The sequence below is a fragment of the Thalassophryne amazonica genome, chromosome 19, assembly GCF_902500255.1.
Source record: "Thalassophryne amazonica chromosome 19, fThaAma1.1, whole genome shotgun sequence".
NCBI lineage: Eukaryota > Metazoa > Chordata > Actinopteri > Batrachoidiformes > Batrachoididae > Thalassophryne > Thalassophryne amazonica.
The window spans coordinates 65,647,331-65,670,693 of record NC_047121.1 but is presented as its reverse complement, the minus strand read 5'-3'; the positions used below and the strand labels follow the sequence as shown (position 1 = coordinate 65,670,693).

The 23,363-nt window shown below is 41.3% G+C and overlaps 1 protein-coding gene across 2 annotated transcripts in view; it reads left to right on the top strand.

Annotated features, from left to right (window-relative positions):
* peli2 (pellino E3 ubiquitin protein ligase family member 2) overlaps window positions 1-23,127 on the top strand; it is a 30,638-nt gene extending 7,511 nt beyond the window's left edge. The window contains exons 2-6 of one of the 2 annotated variants that reach the window (XM_034159387.1): window positions 9,433-9,553; window positions 17,337-17,438; window positions 19,088-19,285; window positions 19,390-19,578; window positions 21,746-23,127. In XM_034159387.1, coding sequence (XP_034015278.1) covers window positions 9,433-9,553; window positions 17,337-17,438; window positions 19,088-19,285; window positions 19,390-19,578; window positions 21,746-22,324 — 1,189 coding nt within the window. In that variant the 3' untranslated portion in view covers window positions 22,325-23,127. Of the gene's footprint in view, window positions 1-9,432; window positions 9,563-17,336; window positions 17,439-19,087; window positions 19,286-19,389; window positions 19,579-21,745 lie in introns of both variants that reach the window. The other variant, XM_034159386.1, reaches the window with a different exon arrangement.
* The last annotated feature ends 236 nt before the right edge of the window (window positions 23,128-23,363 follow it).

Here is a 23,363-nt window from a genome sequence, read left to right as displayed (position 1 = left end):
AGCGATTCAAGAGTTTGCTGCATACTTCCTGTAGGCGCTGACATAAATTAACAGTTTTAAAGTGACTATTTTTGTTTGATTATGTAATTTGGCTGATATTGGCCCACAAAATGTAGGCAGTCTTGTGCACATGACATTCTGCACAAAGTCATGGGGTAAAGGTGCTAAATTTGACCTAGGAAGTATTTTTACATTGAAAATAGTTGAAAACACGCACATTTCTTATTACACAAGATATTTTCTTTAGATGTTTTATAATGCAAACATCACAATCAGATTTTCACATGGTAATGTTTGCAAAAGTGAATTGTTACCTGGTTTTTGCTTGGCTATCTAGAAGGACAAGATCTGTCTGTATTTTCTGTAGAAAAGAGATGTCATTGTGTCTTTCTGCTTCACTTTGATTATAGCAGCGTCAGGATGTCATTTGATCTGGTCTTTTCTTAGTTTGGGGCAAACCATTACTTCAGAAGCACTTCTGTTTCCTGTTACAATTACCACTGATCATGTAGAAATGGTTAAACTGTTCAAGATAACAGCTACAGGATGTTGTGGGGGAACATCTTTTGTGTCATCTTTGAGTTGAATAACGTAAAGCCAAAACTTGTACTCGCTGCTCCTAGGTTTCAACCCGTGAGAGCTTCAGATGCATCACCAGATGAGGAAGGTATCATAAAATGAATACCGTAATTTCCGGACTATTAGCCGCTACTTTTTTCACACACTTTGAACTCTGCGGCTTTTACAATGACGCGGCTAATTTATGGATTTTTACAGGCTTTTTCATAAGTCCAAATATGTCAGTTGATTTCCTGAAAGCTGTGCTCCTCACACACAGTGTAAATATAAGGTCTTACCTGTTTGTTTTAGTGAAGAAAAGTCCCTCTCCGGCACTTTGCGCCATCAGATCAGTTAGCAGAGCGGAGCTTTCTCCCCCCACCGTTCCAAACCAGTTCTCTGTCTTGGTGCAACAAGTCGAAAAAGTCACAGTGTCTCATTAATGTCTCATTTACCACAGACTCCATCCGATCCTGGCTGCACGTGATGAAATCTCAAGGAAGAGTTAAAATTACTCAGTTCTCCGTGTGGAGCAGAGACACCGTGCACAAGCTGGATGACGTGTGCGCCAATATTTACGTGTAGCAATTCAGGGGAAAAAAACATTTACAGTACGCATTTACGGTAATTAAAAGTTATAACATCTTTCTGTAAAAAAAAAAAAAAAAAAGGTAAATGGACTGCATTTATATAGCGCTTTTCCATCTGCATCAGACGCTCAAAGCGCTTTACAATAAAGCCTCACATTCACCCTGATGTCAGGGAGCTGCCACACAAGGCGCTCACAAGACCTTGCCCTTAGTGATTTTCTGATCAGGCTGGGATTTGAACCAAGGATCCTCTGGTCTCAAGCCCAACAGCCTAACCACTAGACCATCACCTCCTCTCAGTCTAGCATCTTTCTGTGTAAATATCTCATGTTACAACATGGAGACCCGCGACTTATAGACAAGTTCATCTTATTTATGTACCATTTCTTTTTTCTTTTTAAAATTGGTGGGTGCGGCTAATATTCAGGTGTGTGCTATAGTCCGGAAATTACGGTATTTTCAGCTGTTGGAATTTTACCTCTATGGATAAAGTGCTTTAAAGCTCATACACAGAGCATGATGGGAGAGTTTAGGATTTTGTGACTGGCCCTCCACCCATACACTCAGTCATCATGCTTATTATAATAGTGCTGACTGCTTATTACCCGAGGCTGAACACGTGGCTTGTTTGAAGCTGACGTGTTTGTTGTCTTTTTTCTTTTTTTTTCTGGCTTGTGACATATTTGAATCTTGTGGTGGGAGCGAGTTGTTTGCTATGACGTCAAGTGGAACATTGATAAAACTGATGATGGTGAGATACCTGACAGCACGGAACAAATCTCGTTTGAGCAGCAGTTTGTTTCACTGACCACAGTGGCTCCTATTACTTGCATGGCTGCCTCCCCATCCCTGCCTGTGAACATTGGCTTGGTGCTGGTCGGGTGGGGAGGGCTGCGTGGGTATCCTTGAAATGAAAGGATGGATTGATCAGGACTCAGCCTTTGCCTCTACGTCGCTTCCTCTGTCCATTGTGGCCAAGAGACTGGGCCTATTGATTGAACTTTGTCCATTCTCCCCAAGAACCGCTTGCTTAAGGAAGTGCGCAAATCAACCTGGGGATGTCTGGGGTGCAAACTGACAATGACTGTGGCAATCTGATGCTTTATTTGTTCATGTTTTCAAGATACACTATTCATCTAAGAGTGAGAGAAGGTCAGAGTGTTAATGAAGCTGTAACCAGTGTTGTTTGTAACATCAGGGCAGTGTTTCTCAAAAATATCAGGTCCCTGGTCAGTTCTGATAGATCCCTGTGGTCAGTGGAATCAGATGAAGGCTGCTCTTCTGGCTGTGTGGTGTCTGACTGTGTCCCGTACAGTGATGACGTACGAAAGCTGTGTTTGTCCAGTTACGTAATTTAATGCCTCCGTGTATTTCAAAGAACATCAAACGTAAAGATAAAAAGAACACTGCGTCCACGGCGCATTTTAAACTTACACAGGAAAAAAAAAAAGTCTTTACTTGGCTGAAGTGATTCATAGATAAACCTGAATAAGGGGCGCGCAAGAGACTGCAACATCCGCCGTGCCTCGCATGCTCCACACTGAGGCATATGAATTAATTCTTTGCGATTAGGAAAATAAGAGATGGTTCTGTGTGTTCCTGACATTTGATAAATTCTATCAAAAAAATGAATCACTTTATCCTTGACTAACACAAGGCTTCAGAGTAGCAGTAAATTATAACCATAACTTATAGCAGGGGGTTTTCAAAGTGTGTGAGAGTGAGCCCCCCAAGAGAGAACAAATGAATAGCTGCCCCCCCCCCCACGACACACATACACACAATTTTGACATCTTCGTGTGTTTCTTTTTATTCTTTTACACGTTAAACACATTTTAAATATATTTGTGTTTTTAAGGAACTGTATATGCATTTACACATTTTACAGCCTTTGTAAACATTTTAAACATATTTTTAAAGAACTTTCTATTCATTCATACATTTTACACCCTTTTCAGACATTTTAAATGTGTTTTTAAAAACTTTCTATTCTTTTATTTTTACCTTGTGTCGTATTTTAAACATCATGGGTTTTTTTTACATTTAAACATCTCTGTGTTTTTAAATGTCTTTGACATAACTGACCCATTTTAACCTGAATAATATGTATTAAACTTTTTTACATATTTAGTCTCTCATCTCGTCTCACTTCTTGTTTAGTGTGAGCAGTGAGTCTGGGTCTTTGACGCGCACAGGCAGCTGATGTGAGGATGCACTGTGGAGAGGAGCAAACGAAGATCGTCCTCTACTTTCTTCTTTTTTGGGTTGCCCCAAATTTATCCATTTTGCTCCTGTAACAATTTGTTCTTTTTCCTTTTTTCCCCTTCTTCTTTTGCTGGTTAACAGTGTTTACAGTTATTTTTTGCGCAACCCCCCCCCAAAGACCTCTGGTGCCCCCCATGACCACGGCTCACAAACTACTGACTTATAGCATTCACTTTAAAACTTGCATTTAAATACTTTGTCATAAAAAATGACTCATGTAACACATAAAAAATATCCCAACCTATAAAGGATGTAAAGTGCCAAAAATCAAAAACACATGGGGAAACATATATAGAAGGAAATCTTGCATACAGCTTTGTCTTTTTCTGATTGCTTCACGGTGGTTAGGTTCTAAAAACATGGCCACACCTCTACACAACCCAGCAGAAGGAAATGACTAAAAACCCAAACAAACAGCTGGACAGATTTTCACCAAATGTGGTGGGAATGCTATTTGGGGTTTGTGTTTCCAGATGACAAGCTTTTGGAGAAGATTGCTCACACGTCAGGCAAAACATAGCCAAAAAACATGTAACACATGCGACTGATTTGGCATAACTGACTTCATGATGAACCACAAAGAAGTCAACAGATGATGTCATATATATATATAGAGAGAGAGAGAGAGAGAGAGAGAGAGAGAGAGAGAGAGAGAGAGAGAGAGAGAGAGAGAGAGAGAGAGAGATAGCAAAAAACGAAAACCTCCACATTAGTCATTTTCTGGATTAATCTATTACTTATTTGGTCCAGAAAATGTTGAAAATTTCTTGTTTTGTCCACAGCATAAATATATTCATTTTCATGTCAGAGAGGAGTAAAGAAACCAGAAAATAATCACATTTAAGAAGCTGAAATCAAAGAATTTGCACATAAAAAAGACAGAATGATTAATTAATTAATTCATTCATTCATTAACTCATTCATTTTCTATACCCACATATTTCAATTCATGGGTGGGGTGGAGGGAGGGGTTGCTGAAGCCGATCCCAATGGTCATTTGGCAAGAGGGGGGCTACTCCCTGAACAGGCGACCAGTCTATGGCGTGGTCGACACATCTATACACAGACACACACTCACACTTAAGGTCAATTTAAAGTGTTCAATCCACCTAACCTGCATGTCTTTGGAAGTGGGAAGAAGCCGGAGCCCCTGAAGGGAACCTAGCAAACATGGGGAGAACATGTAAAAGTCTGCACAGGATCAGGTTGGAAGTGAACCTGGGACCTTCTTGCTGTGAGGCAACAGTGCTAACCACTAATCCACCATGCTCCCTAGAATGATTAATTGATTACTAAAATAATTAGTTTAATTTTTTTAGCTTCTTTTTTCAGTTCAGCCTGACTGATATGTCTGTTTTGTTTTAGTGGGTCTGAGCCTTTATTTGGATACACGGGTTAAATCCTATACATTTATGCATATAATTATTCTAAATATGCCTGAATATTATCATGGCAAATTTTGTGCCTTTGGGAACAGTTTTAACCATGCAGTCATTGCGCACCGGAATTGTGTGTGCTTTAAAGAATAAGTTGGCCCTTTGACTACAGGTATATATAAATATGTAGGGGAAACCGGGGCACGGTGAATCAGTAGCTATATTTGCAGAACTACATTTATATTTGCAGCAGTTATGCCATATTTTTAAGCGTGAAGACACCCCCCTTATAAATTAGTGTTTTGTTTTTGGATACATTAAGGGTAAAAACTAAGTGGCAAGTGAAGTAACTTTTTTCCTATCAAAAGAAAATTTTGTAGATGTCAATGTCTTTGTATTTATTTCTCTCAACAGAGGAAATGTGGCCCCAAAAATGATTAGTTAGTAGACTATCCCGTCCAACTGATGAGCATGTGTTATGTCTTCTCCAGACTATCAGCTATTTGATAACATGACTCGTGTGTGTCACATGAACCTGGGGCACAGTGAATCAGTCTAGAAAGTGATTTACTAAGCCCCAGTATCAAGTGGATGACAAATATTACTTGTTGAAGCTTATACATTTATTTTTCCATGAATTATTTGTATAATTTGTGTATATAAACAATTGTTTTCACGTTTAAACAGAAATATGACAGTTGTATTTATAATAGTTTCTAAAGGACTTATATCACTATACAAGGTCTGTTAGAAAAGTATCTGACCTTTTTATTTTTTGCAAAAACCTGATGGATTTGAATCACATGTGCTTGCATGAGCCAACTTTGAACCTTCGTGCGCCATTGTCGTCCAGTTTCTGGCAAAATTTGATGCAGCGCTGCTCCAGTCGTTCCGTCATTTTCCTTGCAATGAAAAACCGCCGAGAGCACAAAACGTCCTCACACAAAGGCTGCTTGCCAACAAATGACGCAATCGACAGGCGTGAAAAAATTTACGCATGCGCACGAAGGTTCAAGGTTGGCTCATGCAAGCACACGTGATTCAAATCCATCAGGTTTTTGCAAAAACTAAAAAGGTCCGATACTTTTCTAACAGACCTCGTATAAGACACTCACACATTACAGAGCTGGTTTGCTGGATTACAGTCTGTATATGCATCAGCATATATTTAATAATTTTGAGGAAATCTTTCTAATCATGTGTTTTTTCATTATATTCTAAATTGATTCACTGTGCCCTGTGAATTAGTGTCCGGGGCACAGTGAATCAAAAATTTTAAAATCGGTTTTAAACACCTGTAAATTACACTTGGGGAGACATACATAACACAGCCTTATAAACAATAACTTGCTGTATTAAATCCACAATAGAATGACTTCAACCTATGCATACTGTGTTTATGTTGCCACAAAACAACATTTCTGATCCTCTGTGCCACTCTGCCCTTATTTACTATCCACAGCCTCTATAACATGGAGTTAACAGTAGGGGTGGGTGTTAATTTTTTTCTTTCTCAATTACTTTTTTGTCCTAAAAAAACCCCCCAAAAAATAGGAACACCACACAAATGCTCCATTTCCATACCATTCCCCTAATCTGGATGTAATTACACTCAATTTAACACTCATTGTTTAGCTCCAACTCTAATGTGACGCACAGCTAAAATAACAAAAAAAAAATGTTGTCTCTGTCAAAATAATTGTGAACCCAACTGTATATATCTGCTCCGTTCTGCAAACACTCATCCTTCATGTTAGAGGTAGGAGGTGCTGCTGGCTCCTCCACGCAGCCCTGCAGCACCGGTGATATGCCTGAGTCTCTAATCCCTGCTCTCAAGTTTATTGGAGGGTAAATCTGCTCTCAGACACAGGTCAGAAGTGAAAGGGATCACAATTAGTTGGATTTAGCTTTAAAGACGTTGTCCTTGTTAATGTGACGAAAGTGCTTCCTCGGTGATGGAACGTGGATTCTGCCTGTAATGATGAATAACAGAAGGCATCTACTGCATTTCTTTAAGGCTTTATTTTGCAATTAGGATTCATTGTGGCATAAAAGCTTGACTACATCTCACGTGATTATGCACCTTTTATTAGACATCCATTCATAATAGTCACTTTGTTTTCTGTGTACAGTATATTGTACGTATATCATATGTTCTTTTTTAATTTTTCCTATGTACCCGCTACTCATGATCTTGTAAATTGATTAGTGTGACTTGGTGTGTCTTCACCTGAGTGTTGGTCTCATGTAATTAGTGACACCAGCTGATTGATTGGTCACACCTGGTAGGTCATTTGTCTATATCTGCACTCTGAAGCACTCATGTTAGTAGCACTGATGATAGTCGGGGAGTGAAGTGAAATGCTTGCGGCTGTTTTTATTTTACCTTATTTTTCCCTTATTTTACCTTTTTTTGTTTGTTTGTTTGTTTTGCACTGCAAGCATTTTTTTTTGTTTGAACACTTAATCAAACAGAATATTTCTCTATTTATCGCAGCCTGTGGGTTTTTTTTTTTTTTTTTTTTTAGTTTTTGTTAGTTTTTGCAAAGCCAATTTTAGTGTGCAGGTATCATCTTTGCTGTCCATTCTAGTTTGCTTCTGTTACTGACCCACCTGAAATATTAGGCGCAATTCTACGGCACTTTAATGAATTCATCTCACACACACTGTTGTGAAAGTGTTGTGACACGGACCCACAACAGGGGGCGTAAATGAACGGACAATGAAAGAGTCAAATATGAACACTTTACTGTTGTGAAAAGCACAACCAAACACAGCAGATTACAGAATAAGTACAATAGTCAATTAGCAAAGGTGACGTGTGGGCAGGCTCGAGGATAGAAGACGTCTGTCCTGAGAAGAACCGGAACCACACGATTTCCTCCGCCGCCGAACCCGGAGAATACTGGAGCCGCCAAATCCCAAACACCCCAGGTGGCCACTGTCTCCGCGTGTCGGATCTGGTACTGCTGGCGAGGAGCAGAGACAATCAGATGTGGGTGTGTGAACACCCAGTAACAACAACGGTGGGAATTCCACCTCCACCTCTAACACACACTCGTGCAGCGTCTGTTTAACCACTTATCTGACGGGAAGTAGGACGAAACAGTCGCGACCCACGCCGGTCCTCTGGTTAGACAGCTGCAACACAATAGCACTTGGAATCAATCAATGCAGGCAGAGAAAGTTACCTCCTAAGGTAGACGATATCTCGGCAACGAGGTGGAGATGACGTCTGGTCTTTATGGAGTGGGATGATGAAGTGTAGATGGGTGACAGCTGTCAAGAGATAACGAGTGACAGCTGTCACCCCCGGCTGTGTCCGTGGCAGCAGCGCCCTCTCCCTGAAGCCCGCACTTCAGGCAGGGCGCCCTCTGGTGGTGGGCCAGCAGTACCTCCTCTTCTGGCAGCCCACACAACACACACACACTCATTTATTTGCCTCAAATATTTATTACTGGGAAATCATCAGTTTTTTGTCCCAACTAAGACCCCGTTAAGATGGGTCAGACGCATGAATCAAAAAATAAAACATCTGCTCCAAATTTATGATTTTTCAAAGTGTGTAGTGTCTTAGAGGCAATGAAAAACATTATTAGTCAATAAGAGTATAAGCAGGACTCTCTTTGCAAGCATGAATTCATCAAACATTTTAAATAGATTTCATATGCATGATTGTGTTATTTTCCTCCTGCTGTGAATGCATTCGTATTAGTTTTGTCCACAGTATTTTCCAGCGCCTCTCCCACTCTCTGTAGGTGGCTTGTCCAACAGGCCAGCTTTGTGCTCTGCGCTGACTGGGACCATGTGTTTCCATGGCTGCCCAGCCATGTGGAGACATGGGACAGGTGGACAACCTTGGGAGGGAGGTAGAAAGGAGCAGAAGGAGGTTCTGACCTCTACTGCGGCATTCCTTTTGAAACAATGAGGAGAATTGTGAGAGTGTTTATTTTCCGATAAGAGTCCACTCCCTCATCGGAGATAGTCACACTGTTGTCCGCACCCAAGGCCTTCCGTAGATAATGTTTTGAGAAAAGTGTGTGTTCAACAGACTGTAGTTATATGGGTGTGTGTGACAGAAGGTCTGTGTGTTGGATGGAAGTGGAGCATGGGGTGTCCCAGCTGTAGGAACCAGCTGGTGGATGGGGAGAGGACCAGTCCTACCGGAAAGGGCATCTCCATTCACAAGGAGCAGCCGAGGCTTGTTACGTTAATCAGGAGCGAGCAGTGAAAACCCAGTGATCCGTAATTGAATTACACCTACGATGGCATATAGATGGCAGTGATGGGGGGGCTTCACTGCATTTTAGAAGTTGTTCCTACCTGAAACATGGCGCAAAGGAACAACGGAATACTTTGAACAGAGCTAGCTTGCTGAAGGCACCAGAGTGCCTCATGTAATAAGAGACATTATCCAAAGTAACACTTAATAGGGAACATTAAAGCGCCAGTGATGTAATGCATGTCAGTGCTTCATTTCAAAACACATCTGTGTTCACTAACGATTACAAGAGTTTAGTCTCTGAATCTCATTTTGCACAACTGTTTTGCAGCTGCACAGTCTGTTTGCAGTTTTATAAAAGTTTAACTGTGAACCTACCATCCTCCCCCACAACCCCATCCCCTCCTCCCCTCTGTGACAGGTACAATGGATCCCTGCCCAATGGAGATCGGGGTAGACGGAAAAGCAGATTTGCATTATTAAGAAGGACCAAAGCCAGTGGTGTTAAGCCAAGCACTGTGCACATCCTCAACACGCCTCAGGCCAGCAAGGTATAATAAAGAACAGAGGATGGATGAGTGATTTATTGAATGGGCTGTCCGTGTGGACTGGATTAAATAATTGGCTTTTAATGGCTACTTTTTTCTATGTATTTTTGAATGTATGCATTTGGTTTTGGATGGATTATAGATTGAATTTGGAAGATTTTGTGTAGGGAAGCTGTTTTTTTTGTTTGTTCATATATATATATATATATATATATATATATATATATATATATATATATGTATATGTGTGTGTGTGTGTGTTGCTTTGGAGCAGAGTGGCATCCTCACTGTTTCCTGAATCTGTATAGAGAGTATGTATGCACTGATGTCATCAAACCACACCCTGAGACGGTATACCTCCATGTTGGATGGGAAATGGCAAAAAGAAATCAATTGTTTACAGCAGCTGAATATTCCAAAATTCCGCAACCTAAGAGCATAATCCTTTATTGTGGTGAGGTCAGCGAAGGATAGGTATACCTCTCGTCATATATATATACAATGAACATTGTGTTGACTGGCCTTCAGGACCTGCATTTTTTGTGGTTGTTTTCCGAGCTGCTATGAATCTGTCCCTGATGTTCAGTACACAGACATCTACGGCTATTTAGTCAGGGATTCAGATATTTTGTTGGCGGGGTTCATGAACAAGATCATCATAAGACGTATCTCAGATCATCATAGCAAAGGTGAGTTGCTTTGTGTACCGTTTTGTTTTTGCAAATAGAGGCAAGGAAAATTATGTGCATCCACAGCGCACGGGTTAGTTTATGTTGTTCCTCCTGCGTAGTGAGACGTGGGTAAAATAAGTATTGAGTACTTTTCATACCAAAGTAACGCGTTAATGATTTTTACTGATTTGTCACAAATGCGAGTGTTTATGCGTTTACCAGCGTTCTTTCATAAAACGCTAGTTCAGCTTTAACGCGGTTAATTAAACAGCCTCACGGAGCTCCGACAGGCTTTAAACTGTTTAAACAGTTTGGTTCATGACTTGTTTTTTTTTTTTTTTTGCCTGTTTGAGTCTAAAATTGTTTGATTCCTGTTCTCACATGTGGACTCTCTCATTGTCCACATTGTGAGATTCAACAACACTGTTGGTTCAGCTTTGACGATCATTAATAAAACTGGCGCTCGGACAGGCTTAAAACAGTTTAAAACTGTTTGATTCTTGACGATTTTTCTGTTGGAGTCTACTATTTGATTCCTGTTGTCACATTTTGGACTGTCCTGTCGTTGCCCTGTGAGAGATGACATTGCAGCTTATGGATGAGCAAACGCAGCTGCTGTTGCTTTGTTTACCATCCAGCATGCCGGTATACTGCTGGCTTCCGAGTTTGATGATGTCACGTGCATACCCTCTGTTGGGAGTGCTGTACAGTATTCCGTCGAAAAGCCTCTGCACCATTTGATTTCCCACATTTCTTTTCAGTGTGTTGAAGCATCATGAACATGGCAGCATTGCTGTAGTTTATGTTAGGCTTTACACACATTATTTTGTAATGATTTCAGTAGCCTACAGAACACATCTTGATCTGTTTAAATTATTGCTGGCAGACATTTAGATCTTTCCAGTACAATAGCTGTAGTTCTTATGGCCCAGTCACACGGCACTTAACGAAGGACAACGAAGCCCTGACGAAACAAGAAATCTGGGCTTTTGTTGACTTTTGTTGGCATCGTTTAACCTTCGCACAGCTTTGTTCCTGTAGCTGGCGCTTTGTCACGATTTTTAAACTGTTGAAAAATTTGAACGAAGGGCAACGAAAACCTCAATTCATCCATGTTTCGTTTTGCTGTCGTTCTTGACGTTTTTTAATCGTTTGCTTAGTTTTTGTAACGTTAGCGTTTAATTTGACTTCGTTCGAGCAGCTGAATGTTTTCACACAGTGCAGAAACCTGTTTGTGAGCGCCGCTGCTGCTGCTGTGTTCATGTACTGTCGGAAATTACAGGGCAAACTCAGCCTATTTGCTTTTTTTTTATCTGGGTGGGTCAGCTTCAGTGGGCTCAGGCACCTTATATAGGCTAAAATTAAACTTTGTGTGGATACAATTAATTATTTTGCCACAAGCAACTGTTGAATTTGAAACAACAAAAAAATTGTGTAATTTCTGATGGTACTTGAACGCAGCGGCAGCAGCAGCTGCGTTCAAGTACCGGTTTATGTACGTGGCAACAGGTAGCTAATTCAAAATATTATATAAAAAGCTGTTCTGGAAGGCAGAAGTCACATTGTGGATCAGCTGCAGCAGGTTGAATAACCGCACATGTGAGTCAGTGTGCGTTCACACGGACTGATCAGTTTACTGCTGTGATATATTCAGTCATCTTTACACTTATATTTGTTGCCTGTTTTGACAGTTTTCTGTTATTATTCAATATATATATAACCTTAGTAACATAATACAGTGATACAGCAGTGGCTACAGGTGGGTCCACCGACATGCACACAGATCTTCACAGCTTCTGTTTGCAATTTCTCCAGGACTCAGGCGATATGAGCTCCATCCCAGCGCCGAGTCGTGGAACTCAGAGATGCAGACACACCCTGCTCTAGCAGTGGCTCCAGGCGCGTTTTGTTTAGTGTCAAGATCATTAGCTTCGGTTTTGTTAAGTTCCTCTTTCGTCCCTTTTGCGCTTTTGCTTTGCAGGCTATTCAGTGATAAAGCTCTTTCGTCTACCTTTTCTCAACGAATTGTGTTTTTTTTTTAACTTTTTTCCCTTCGTTCAGGAATTGTCGTGTGCCGTGTGACTGGGCCATTAGCCATTTATCATAGCTCTTTGTTATTTTGGAGCGATTGCCAGAAACTACTCTGTTCAGTATAACATGTAGTCCCTTCCTGCATTCCAGCCTTCATTTCTTAAGCAAATCTGCTAAACAAGCCAGAGGACCTGCTTACGTCAGCACGTGCTGCAGAGCCCGTATTCCAAGCATTTCTTGGGAGTGTTACGTCCCCACCAAAGTCTCTATAGTTCTGGTTCTCCTTTACCTGTGATATTTGTTCTGAGGCTTTTTTTTTTTTTTGAGTGAGCCATTTTCTTTACATACTTTACATCTTTCCAGTTAAATACATTGAGCTGGACTGTGTGCAGGAACTATTTTAGGAATGAGGAACTTTTTAAGGACTCAGAAAGTTTTAGAGAATTTTATACCTGGGAAACAGGAAACGACTTAGGGAATAACCCTGTTCTGTCTGATGATTTGCAGACGTTAATGGTGGATTTTATGGTCGCAAATTGAGTTTTACCGGCAAAGCGTTAGCGGAGCCAGTAAAAAGGAGTGTTACAGTAAAATGGCTATTTGCAACTGTAATCCAGCATTGGCATCTGCAAATCATCAGACACAAGGGGGTTATTCCCATTTGAATCCAGTTCCAACGTTTGCACGGCTACATCTTAATCCGCATAATAATATAGTTTGGTAAAAAAGTTACGCAGACAAAGGGTGTGGTCGGGTCGTCAAAGCTTATCGTGGCAACAGTGTTTTCATGCCAAACTGGAAATTCTGTGAACAGAATCCACATCACTGCTTTTGTATAGTATCTTAAATTAATCCATTTCTGTGTTGTTGCTCCGCCAGTTTTTTTTCCTCTTCTTCTTCTTCGTGTTTAATGGCAGTTGGCAACCTCTCGCTCTCAACTCACAGTGCCATTATTTACATGTGTGTGGCAACGCGTGTGGACACGGCACAGAGTAACACATTAAATGTGAAACGGTTTTTGTTGTGTGGGCCACTGAAGAGGAGGTACTGCTGGCCCACCACCAGAGGGCGCCCTGCCTGAAGTGCGGGCTTTAGGCACGAGAGGGCGCAGCCGCCTCGAGGAAGCAGCCGGGAGTGGCAGGTGCCAGTCATCATCTCATCATTTCATCCCTCCATAAAAGCCAGACAGCAACTCCACCTCCCTGCCGAGATATCGTTCTTCCCGTCAGGTAAAACCCTCAGCCGTTTTTCTGTGCCGAACGCACATGTTTTTTCTCTGAGTTTTATTTGCAGGAGTACCTGTTGCCTACTTTCAGCTGGGAGCTGGGTTTGTGGTTAGTAGAGGAGTGACGCTCTTCACCCCTCACTCCAAACCAGATAAGTAGCACTTTCAGGCTCTGCACGAACTGTGTTCCTGTGTTGGAGGTGGAGATTTACCCTCAAAACGAACTGGACTGTTTGCTGACTGTTTTGCTGGGTGTGCACATACCCACCATTAACTGTTTCTGCCTCCTGCCAGCAGTACCAGGTCTGACAGCTGGAGACGGTGGCCACCTGGGGACTCAGGACTTGGCGGCTCCAGTGTGCTCCGGATCCCTCGGCAGTGGAAGTCGTGTGGGGCCCGGCTCTTCTCTGGACATACGTCTTCTATCCTCGAGCCTGCCCACACGTCACCTTTGTATATTTGACTGGATTCTAAATCTGTGATTGCCTGTATTCCATTGTGCACATTCACAATAGTAAATTGTTATCTTTTTGGCTCATCCATTGTCCGTTCATTTACGGCCCCTGTTGTGGGTCCGTGTCACTACACTTCTCCAACAGTTTTAATATTTTGCCACCGTTTACGCAGTATTTTATGGTCTGAAATCTCACACGATTAACCAATGAGATTTGCAGAAAAAAAGTAATTGAATTAGAATATATATTTCCTGAGCTACAGTTTCTAGATTATTTTTAGTCTTGGCTCTCAGACAGTTAAGCCTCGTTGCCACAGAGCGGTCCGGGTCGGTGTGCCACTGTACGGGTACGTGATACAGTTTGTGAGTGTTACGTCTCAGGCATCATGTTGCATTGAACTCGGGTCTTCTTCCTGCACAACACAAGCGAAGAGTTACATACGTTAACCAAACCCGGCCGTCACGGACTGTCAGGAGAAGCGAGCTGTTGTCACTTTGTTCCCCTTCTGTCTGTGTGGCCAGGAGGGTGATCAGAGAAGGAAGCTGGTGGTTGACCCTCCACTTCCAGCTGTACATGCACGTGTCTGTGCATGCTGTGGTGTTAATCATAGATAGCTCCCATGATTCTACTGCCAGCGTCCTGTTCAAATCTCACCCCTGTTGTTGATCTCCCCACTTGATCTCAGTTGCTTATTTAATGTACGTTTGATTATTTATTGATTTTTATTTAAGGATTCCCTCACACCTGCTGCATGGGCCACAGCTGTGTTTTGTTTGTTTTTTTGGTTTTTTTTTTCTGCCGCTGTTGAACAGGTGGTGCACTGTTTCTTTCCTGCAGTGCTGAGACAAGCGTGGATGTGATGACATTCATCTGTCGTTGACGTTACAGGAGAATGTGGCAGCAGCGATGACCCACTTTCTTTCCTACATATGACAAAAAGGGAAGGGGGATGCTTTGCAAGCAGCATCCGCAGATTAGAGTGGCATGATAGTGCCATGTGGTTACATGTCGACATCCTGAGTCTGCAAGGCAGTTTACCTGAAAACACAAGCTTATCTTAACAGAGGCCCCTGGACAGTTTATGATCTCTGTCAGAGGAGCGTTATTTTCCATGCTTTTTTCTTTGCAGAAATCTCTGGCTCAGATATTTTTGTTTTTGGTTGTGTAATGAAGCTAGAACTCTGTGCGTATTGTAAAACCAATGGGAGCAAACCTTTGTCATAAAAAGAAACATATGTTTGTGTTCATGTGAAATACTTCTTCCTACGTACATAAAAGCAGGTTTTGGTTTTTCCTGGTCTGTACTTTAACTTCACCCACAGCGCACTGATTGCATAAGGTGTGTGGTCAAGTAGTTCCTGTTTGAGAACTCTTGGCACTTTAAGATTGTGTTAAAACTACAACCTCAAACATCTGCTCTTCTCTTGTCTTTGTTATTATACATGAATACAGCTGTGGGTGTCCTTTTTACTAAAGGTGCACGCAAGCGTCAGTCTAGTATGCATTTCAAACACTACCCGAGCATACTCTGAAACGTGCATTTGCAGACCAAGCAGCGAATACACATTTGTAGCAGCTGTGAAAAGAGTTGAAAATATGGTTACATCAACACACAGCTACAAAAAAATGCCACTAAACAATCGTCTCCGTGCACGTCCTCTCCCCTCTGTTGCTATAGAATCACCAGTCATGTGCACTGTTTAGTCTTTTTCAGTTCATCAAACATAATCACATACTGAAAGAAATGCTTGGATTCCACCATGTTGATGCTACCACCACTCTTAGTACTACTGCTTATTGATCTGGTACTTTAACAGTATTCTAAAGGTTCATTTGTGGTCTGTGTATTTAATTGGGGTAACAGTCACTGCACACATACTTCCATACGTCCTTTGCATTGGTACGGATATCAGACATAACATCCAATAGAAATCACTTTTTGTTTTGAAGAATGGACCAGAATGAACAATGCTGGATGAAATATTGATTTAAAATGGTAAAACCTGTGTTTACAAAGAAAGAGAAAGGTATTTCACCCCACCCCAGCACTTAGCAGAACGATGTACTGCACTTTGTACTTGTGTCAGAATAATTAAACCAGGACCATGCATTGTTTTATTGGCCAAACTTTGTTACACTGATGCTCTTGGTGAACACCAAACACAACATCTGTTCTCAGCTTGTGCACCATATTTCCCTTTAAAATGCCATTTGGGTTCAGCGGGGCAACCTGTTATTAGGTTTGAGTGCACAGAGAACATTTAGTTCTCTCCAACAATGAAATTTATAACTAAGAGCAGTGTGTGTGTGTGTGTGTCTTCATAAAGAATGTAGTTACTGTGACAAAGTGTGCCAGATAAATTTTATATAGCAATAATAAATAATGTCTTAATTTCACAGTATTGTCAACAGAACCGATAATGTTGGATCTGTTCGGTACTGTGGTCTTTAATAATTTAATCCCTGGATCGGTACCCATCCCTAGTCAGTACAGAGTAAAACAAGTAAAAATGTCATACGCACACGTCATTACCTATATTAACATGGACACAAATGGTAAATTTACAGACACGAACGGTCAAATGCTAGCAGCTAACATCACTACCATTGGATCCTGGTACAGAATTTTTTCCAGTGGAAAGCAAAAATATAATTCAAAAATGGTATTTAAAAATTAGAATTAGAGTGACACTGATCCAGTGAGCAGAATTTAATTAAAATCTGTCTGTTTTATAGATTGTGCAAACACTTAGTTGTTGTATACCAGAGTATTATAACAGAGTAAGATGTTTCAATAAGTACTGGAAATAAGAATGATGAAAATTATGATTTGTTTAAATTAAATTACACTTGGTTTCAGTGTGGAAGGTTCCCAGTTCAAACCCCACATCTGCTGGTTTCTCTATGAAATGTGGAGTTGGGTCAGGAAGGACATCCGGCGTACAGCTTGTGCCAATTCAACATGCAGATCCACATAAGATCTGCTGTGGTGACCCTGAGTGAAAACAAGGGAACAGCTAGAAAATTGCATCAAATTTGATCCTAATCAGTAATAAATAAAGAATCAGAATCGGCTTTATTGGCCAAGTATGTCAATACATATAAAGAATTTGATTCCAGTTGCATTTGCTCACAGTACTATCACAAACTACTCAACAAGACCTAAACGAGACATGAATGGATTCAAGAATGAAGGAAGGAATAATAATAATAAATAAGGTCTATTAATTATTATTTCTTCTTGAATATTAGTCCCATTTGTTCTAATACTGTGAGCAAGCAAGAAATTCTAGTTTATCCTCCTGCTGGTAGGTAAATTCTTTGTGTTTAACACAGTGACATTTTACAACATGTAATAGGTGTGTATAATATCTCGCTTTTTTCTTACATTTCAGGCAGTGAGCTGTAAAGGCCAACACAGCATCTCCTACACGCTGTCCAGGAACCAGACCGTCGTGGTGGAGTACAGCCATGATAAAGACACAGACATGTTTCAGGTAAAAGCCCATTCAGCGACACTGTGAGACATTAGGAATGCATCCCCGATGCTTCCAGGAAGCTCGGTGGATCGCCCACATCTGTATCATTAGCTATTTCTGCCGCCCCATGCCCCATTAGGGACCACGTGTAACCTGGTACTGTTGACATATCTTACAGTCTGGGCTTTTTCCGTCTTTGAAGAGCCTGCTTTGAGTAAATAAACAAATCATCCATGAAGCCACTTTTATGAACTACTGCTAAGTGTGCAGCTTGAGATGAAAAAAGAATTGGAAATGCTTATTTACCCGTTTGGTCAGTTCAAGAGCTGTTTGGACATTTTAAGTGTTCAACTTTAGTTGACAAAAGTTTGGACTCGGGCTCCAAACAAAAGAAAACAATACAAAGGATAAGAACAACGACACAAATCCAGACAACAGTTCTGAAGCCAGGCCAAGCAGATAAACGGGACTGAAACAAGTAGTTACCGTGATGGAAGACAGCCTGGATCAGAGTCCAACCAGGCAGAAAGAAGAAAACTACAAACTTCACAAAAACCAAATACAGAGAAGATTAGGCAACTTGTCAAAGTGTAAATGTTCCAGGAATGTAAATATCACAGTGCCTTTGAAAACTACTAAACTCACTGTGCTTTAATTTTTTTCTTTAAACACCTTTTTTGTGTGTGTTTCATGGTATCAAATCAAATACATATGAGCTTTATGTGAAATTTTAAAAAAAAAATTAACGCATTTAATCTCAGCAGGAAGACATACTGGTGCATGGTGATGTAATTCAATTAAAAATGTAAATGACAAAGTAATCAATTGTGGTCACCCTGTGTGCCCGTGAAGACCATATGGAGTCATGAGGTCGCTGCTCTGAGGTGTTTACTGATGCCGAAATCTTTGCAGGAGAACTAAGGTCCAAGTCTTTAGGGTCCTGATGCTTCCTGTCTTATGCTGCATTCATATGTTGACTGACAGTGGCAGACGGTAAACAGGATGTTCCATTGTTTTCAATGAGAGGTTGACGGAATGATTTTGCCATGTCTGGCTGTGACTACTTCAACTGTACTTGCCATCAGAAGTTAAAAAATGTTCAGCTGTTACTTCTGACAGTGAAATAAACAAACCAGATCTTGATTTAAGTCAAAAAGTGAGAGATTGATTATTTAAGTGCAGAGAGTCACCTGGTTTTAATCAGCTAAATGTGAATAATTTGTATAATATTACAGAAAGGAATTAATCTGTAACCTCAGAAAATGTTACCTTTTTCAGCTGGCATCAGAGCCAGGGCTTCCTCTTTTAATTATAGCACTCATCAAAAAGCTAAACCTCTGTGGTCTCTTTCAGTTGAGTAAATTATTGTCCATGTCATTAGCAGTAAAAATGACTGTGCTTCACATCGTCACCTACAGTCAGTCGCTGCAGACGACACGAATTCTGCTGTAATGACTCATATGATGGTTTTTCTGCCACTGACGTGAATGCAGCATTACGGTATCTTCATGAGACTTGGACGCTAACCAGTGACATAAAGCAATGACTGAATATATATATATATATATATATATATATATATATATATATATATATACACACACATATCTGCAGTGGGTCACCTCTGCAGCCTGACTGAAGGAGGCGATTCTTCTGCTGTTTTATAGATTGGCCGTTCCACTGAGAGTCCCATCGACTTTGTGGTCACTGACACAATAGCAGGGGGCCAAGAAGGAGAAGAGACTCCAATCACCCAGAGCACCATTTCCCGTTTTGCCTGCCGAATAGTCTGCGAGCGTAACCCGCCCTTCACTGCTCGCATCTACGCAGCTGGGTTTGACTCGTCCAAAAACATCTTCCTTGGGGTAATTGATAAAGAGTAATAAATGACTAATTACTGTATATTGTTTAATCTGTACACTGTACCTGGAAAAATGTCATTTATTTATCTACGCTGTCACACCTGCAGGAAAAAGCAGCAAAATGGAAAAACCCTGATGGTCACATGGATGGCTTAACAACCAATGGCGTGCTGGTAATGCACCCCAGAGGCGGGTTCACAGAAGAGTCCAAGCCTGGCGTGTGGAGAGAAATCTCCGTCTGTGGTGACGTTTACACCCTGAGGGAGACCCGCTCAGCACAGACCCCGGGCAAACTGGTCAGTCCTCATTTTTGTTTAATATATATGCTGTTGATAAATTCTGTATTCTTATTTTTCTGAGGCCAAAATAATCTTCTCCTCCGTGTCCTCCATGCTTGAATGAATGAATGAAAACTGTTTATTTCGAACATTTGATACAACAACAATTACAAGATAGATCAGTAAAGACAAAACAAAAATGTTCCTACTGTGTACCCAACATGTCCGAAAAGGGGTAGGGTGAAGCATCAGCTTATTTATCCCTACCCCTTCTTCCCCACAACCAGTAATACCCTTTGCCACATATACACATAGATTCCTACACACCTAAACCAATATCAATATATATATATATATATATATACATATACACACATATACATATATACATATATATACACATATATATATACACAAACATAAATATACACCTACACATACCTACTTACATACAAAATACTATATATTTACAAGCCGAAGCAAAAAACAAAAACACCCTAACCCTCATTACCCTTCCTCCTCCCTATACCCAGAAAAAACCATATTTTTGTACCGCTGTTTGAACTGGTTCATGCTTGGACATTGCTTGAGCCCCACTCCCAATCTGTTCCACATCCTCACCCCACAGACAGAAATACAGAAACCTTTTAATGTTGTTCGTGCCCACTGATGCTTTAAATTAAATTTCCCCCTCAGACTATAATCCCCTGATCTGTTAAAAAACATATTTTTAATATTTGCTGGAAGTAAATTGTTTATTGCTTTATACACAATTTGTACTGTTTGAAAATGAACCAAGTCTGTGAATTTTAAGAATTTGGATTGTAAAAATAGTGGATTTGTATGATCTCTATAGCCAGTATTATGAATAATTCTTATAGCTCTTTTCTGCATTACTGATAGTGATTGTGTTGTACCTTTATAAGTATTACCCCATACCTCTGCACAGTACTGTAAATATGGTAAAACCAGTGAGCAGTAAAGAATGCGGAGTGAGTTGTGGTCCAGAATATGTTTCGCTTTGTTTAGAACTGAAATGCTTCATGACAGTTTACTTTGTATATGTTTTATATGAGTCTTCCAGTTTATCTTATTATCTATTATCACCCCCAGAAACTTATTTTCATGTACCCTTTCAATATCTACCCCCTCGACTTGTAACTGAACCTGTATGTCTGTATTACAATAGCCAAATAACATGTATTTTGTTTTACTTAAGTTTAATGATAATTTGTTTCTGTCAAACCATATTTTCAATTTTCCCATTTCTATACTGATCCTCCTCAGTAACTCCTGCAAATCCCCCCCTGAACAAAAAATGCTTGTGTCATCTGCAAATAATACAAATTTGAATATTTTGGAAACATTGACAATATCATTTATATAAATTAGAAACAGTTTTGGACCCAATACTGACCCCTGTGGGACGCCACAAGCATTGTCCAAGCATGATGATGTATATTCCCCCAACTTCACAAACTGTTTTCTGTTACTTAAGTAGCTTCTCACCCAGTGCAACACCAACCCCCTAATTCCATACTGTTCAAGTTTATTGATTAATATGTCATGATTGATTGTATCAAAAGCCTTTTTAAGGTCTATAAATATTCCAACTGAATGTAATTTGTGGTCTATGGCGTTTGTAATCTCCTCAACTGATTCTGTGCTTGTGTCACAACTAGGTTGCTATGACGACATCATAGCTCTCAGCCAAACAGCTCCCACTGTTCGGGTTTAGACATCTCAGAGTGGGGTAGATGCGTGGAACCAGAGCCTCTTTACAGAGGGCGTGGCTAGACATTCATCCAGCCCCTCCTTCTTAATCGAGGGTCTGGAACTAAACATGTTCATCAGCTATGAGGAAGCCATGGATCTGAACAATGGGTTGGCTAGGGTCTAGTTTTTGCCAAGCACTGCAGATTGCTCCAGTTTGTTACCAGTCTGTTGTGTCTGACTCCCGTGAGGGAGGTCTCATGAACTGGGGGTGTGTCCTGTTAGCATAGCACAGCGCATTATTTCTATGTGATCAGTTGAATTTATCTGTTCGCTTAAACTTATTTTCCTTCCAAGACGTGACTTACAAATTTTGAATCGGTGTAAATTTTGACTTGGCTGTTAACTGTTGCCTTATTCGTGTTTTTCAATGAACCTTATTAAAATAAGTGTCACGTGTCATCTACTGCAGGTGGAGAATGAAAGTAACGTACTGCAGGACGGCTCCCTGGTGGATCTGTGCGGTGCCACCCTGCTGTGGCGTACGGCAGAGGGCCTCTTCCACACCCCCACCCAAAAACACCTGGAGGCGCTCAGGCAGGAGATCAATGCAGCACGGCCCCAGTGCCCCGTCGGGCTCAACACCCTGGCCTTTCCCAGCATGCAGCGCAGTCGTGCCCTCTCCACCCTGGAGGACAAGCAGCCCTGGGTCTACCTGGCGTGCGGCCACGTACACGGCTACCATAACTGGGGACACCGTTCCGAGCAGGAGCCCAACGCCCAGCGGGAATGTCCCATGTGCCGAGTGGTCGGGCCTTACGTTCCGCTGTGGCTGGGCTGCGAGCCCGCCTTCTATGTGGACACGGGCGCGCCCACGCACGCCTTTGTTCCGTGCGGACATGTGTGCTCGGAGAAATCGGTCAAGTATTGGTCAGAGATCCCGCTGCCCCACGGCACACACGCCTTCCACGCCGCCTGCCCCTTCTGCGCCACACAACTTAGCCTGACACAGGGCTGTTCCAAGCTCATCTTCCAGGGGCCGGTGGACTGAGCCCGCGGATCAGGCAGGAACGCCGACACACTGTGAAACTCCTCTGGTTATTTTGTGCTTTCATTTGTGTTCTCAAGTCGCGGTCCCGAACACAGGGGCACTGCGTACCATTCAGGACCTCTTGTAGCTCTTTGGATGGCTGTGATGCAGCTTTGTGGACCAAACTGGACCACAAACGCCAAGCTCCTTCAGAATTAAACTCTGTTCCCGCTACACTGCCAACATTTTTTAAATAGTTTTAACAAAACTCCAGCACTGCACTGTGTGACAACAGCTGCTGGTTTCCATCAAAACCTCATCAAATTAAGATTGTAGGAGTGAATTATTCTCACTCGTTGTCGTGAAGTCTTTAGACCCGACCAGGTGAGCAGGTGTAGTTTGAGTCTGTGGGAAAAGAGAAAGTTAAAATGGAATTCCTGGTGTGTTTGAGACAGTTTTTACAGAGCCAGACAGCTGGACTGTTGGCTAGAAGAAACACCAAGAGACACGTGAGCTCTCACTGTGAACTACTTAAGTGCTTTGCATCGGATCCTTAACCCCTCAAGACATCGACAGTGCAGCAGGCCATGTGGCCTTCTCTTTGTCAGGAGTTAAAAAAAGTCTTTTCCTGTACAGAGATATAATCCAGTGCCTCATACCCCATTAAACCTTGTGACTATTTTCATATAAGATATATTTTGCTGAAGGCAAAGAGCAACTGACGCCACTCCAGGATTCGCCTGCAGAAGAGATATTTTACTACACTGAGGCTCTTGTACTGTTTTATAATGCAAATGTTAATATATATTTTTTGTTCTTCTGCATTAGTAATATGTGTGATCATATTTGTGTGTACAGTTGTGAGCGGGTCAGACTGCACACGGATGCGTTCGGGTTTTCAGTTAAAATTGCAGCACATCGTTTCACCCTGATGCCCCTTTGTACGAACTCACCCACTAGTTAAAACGCCACTACGCAAGATTTGGTGAGTTAATTTAACAGAGTTCTCTCATTTTCATCCTCGTCTACCGCGCTCGTAAAGGATTAGCAGTGAGGCCTG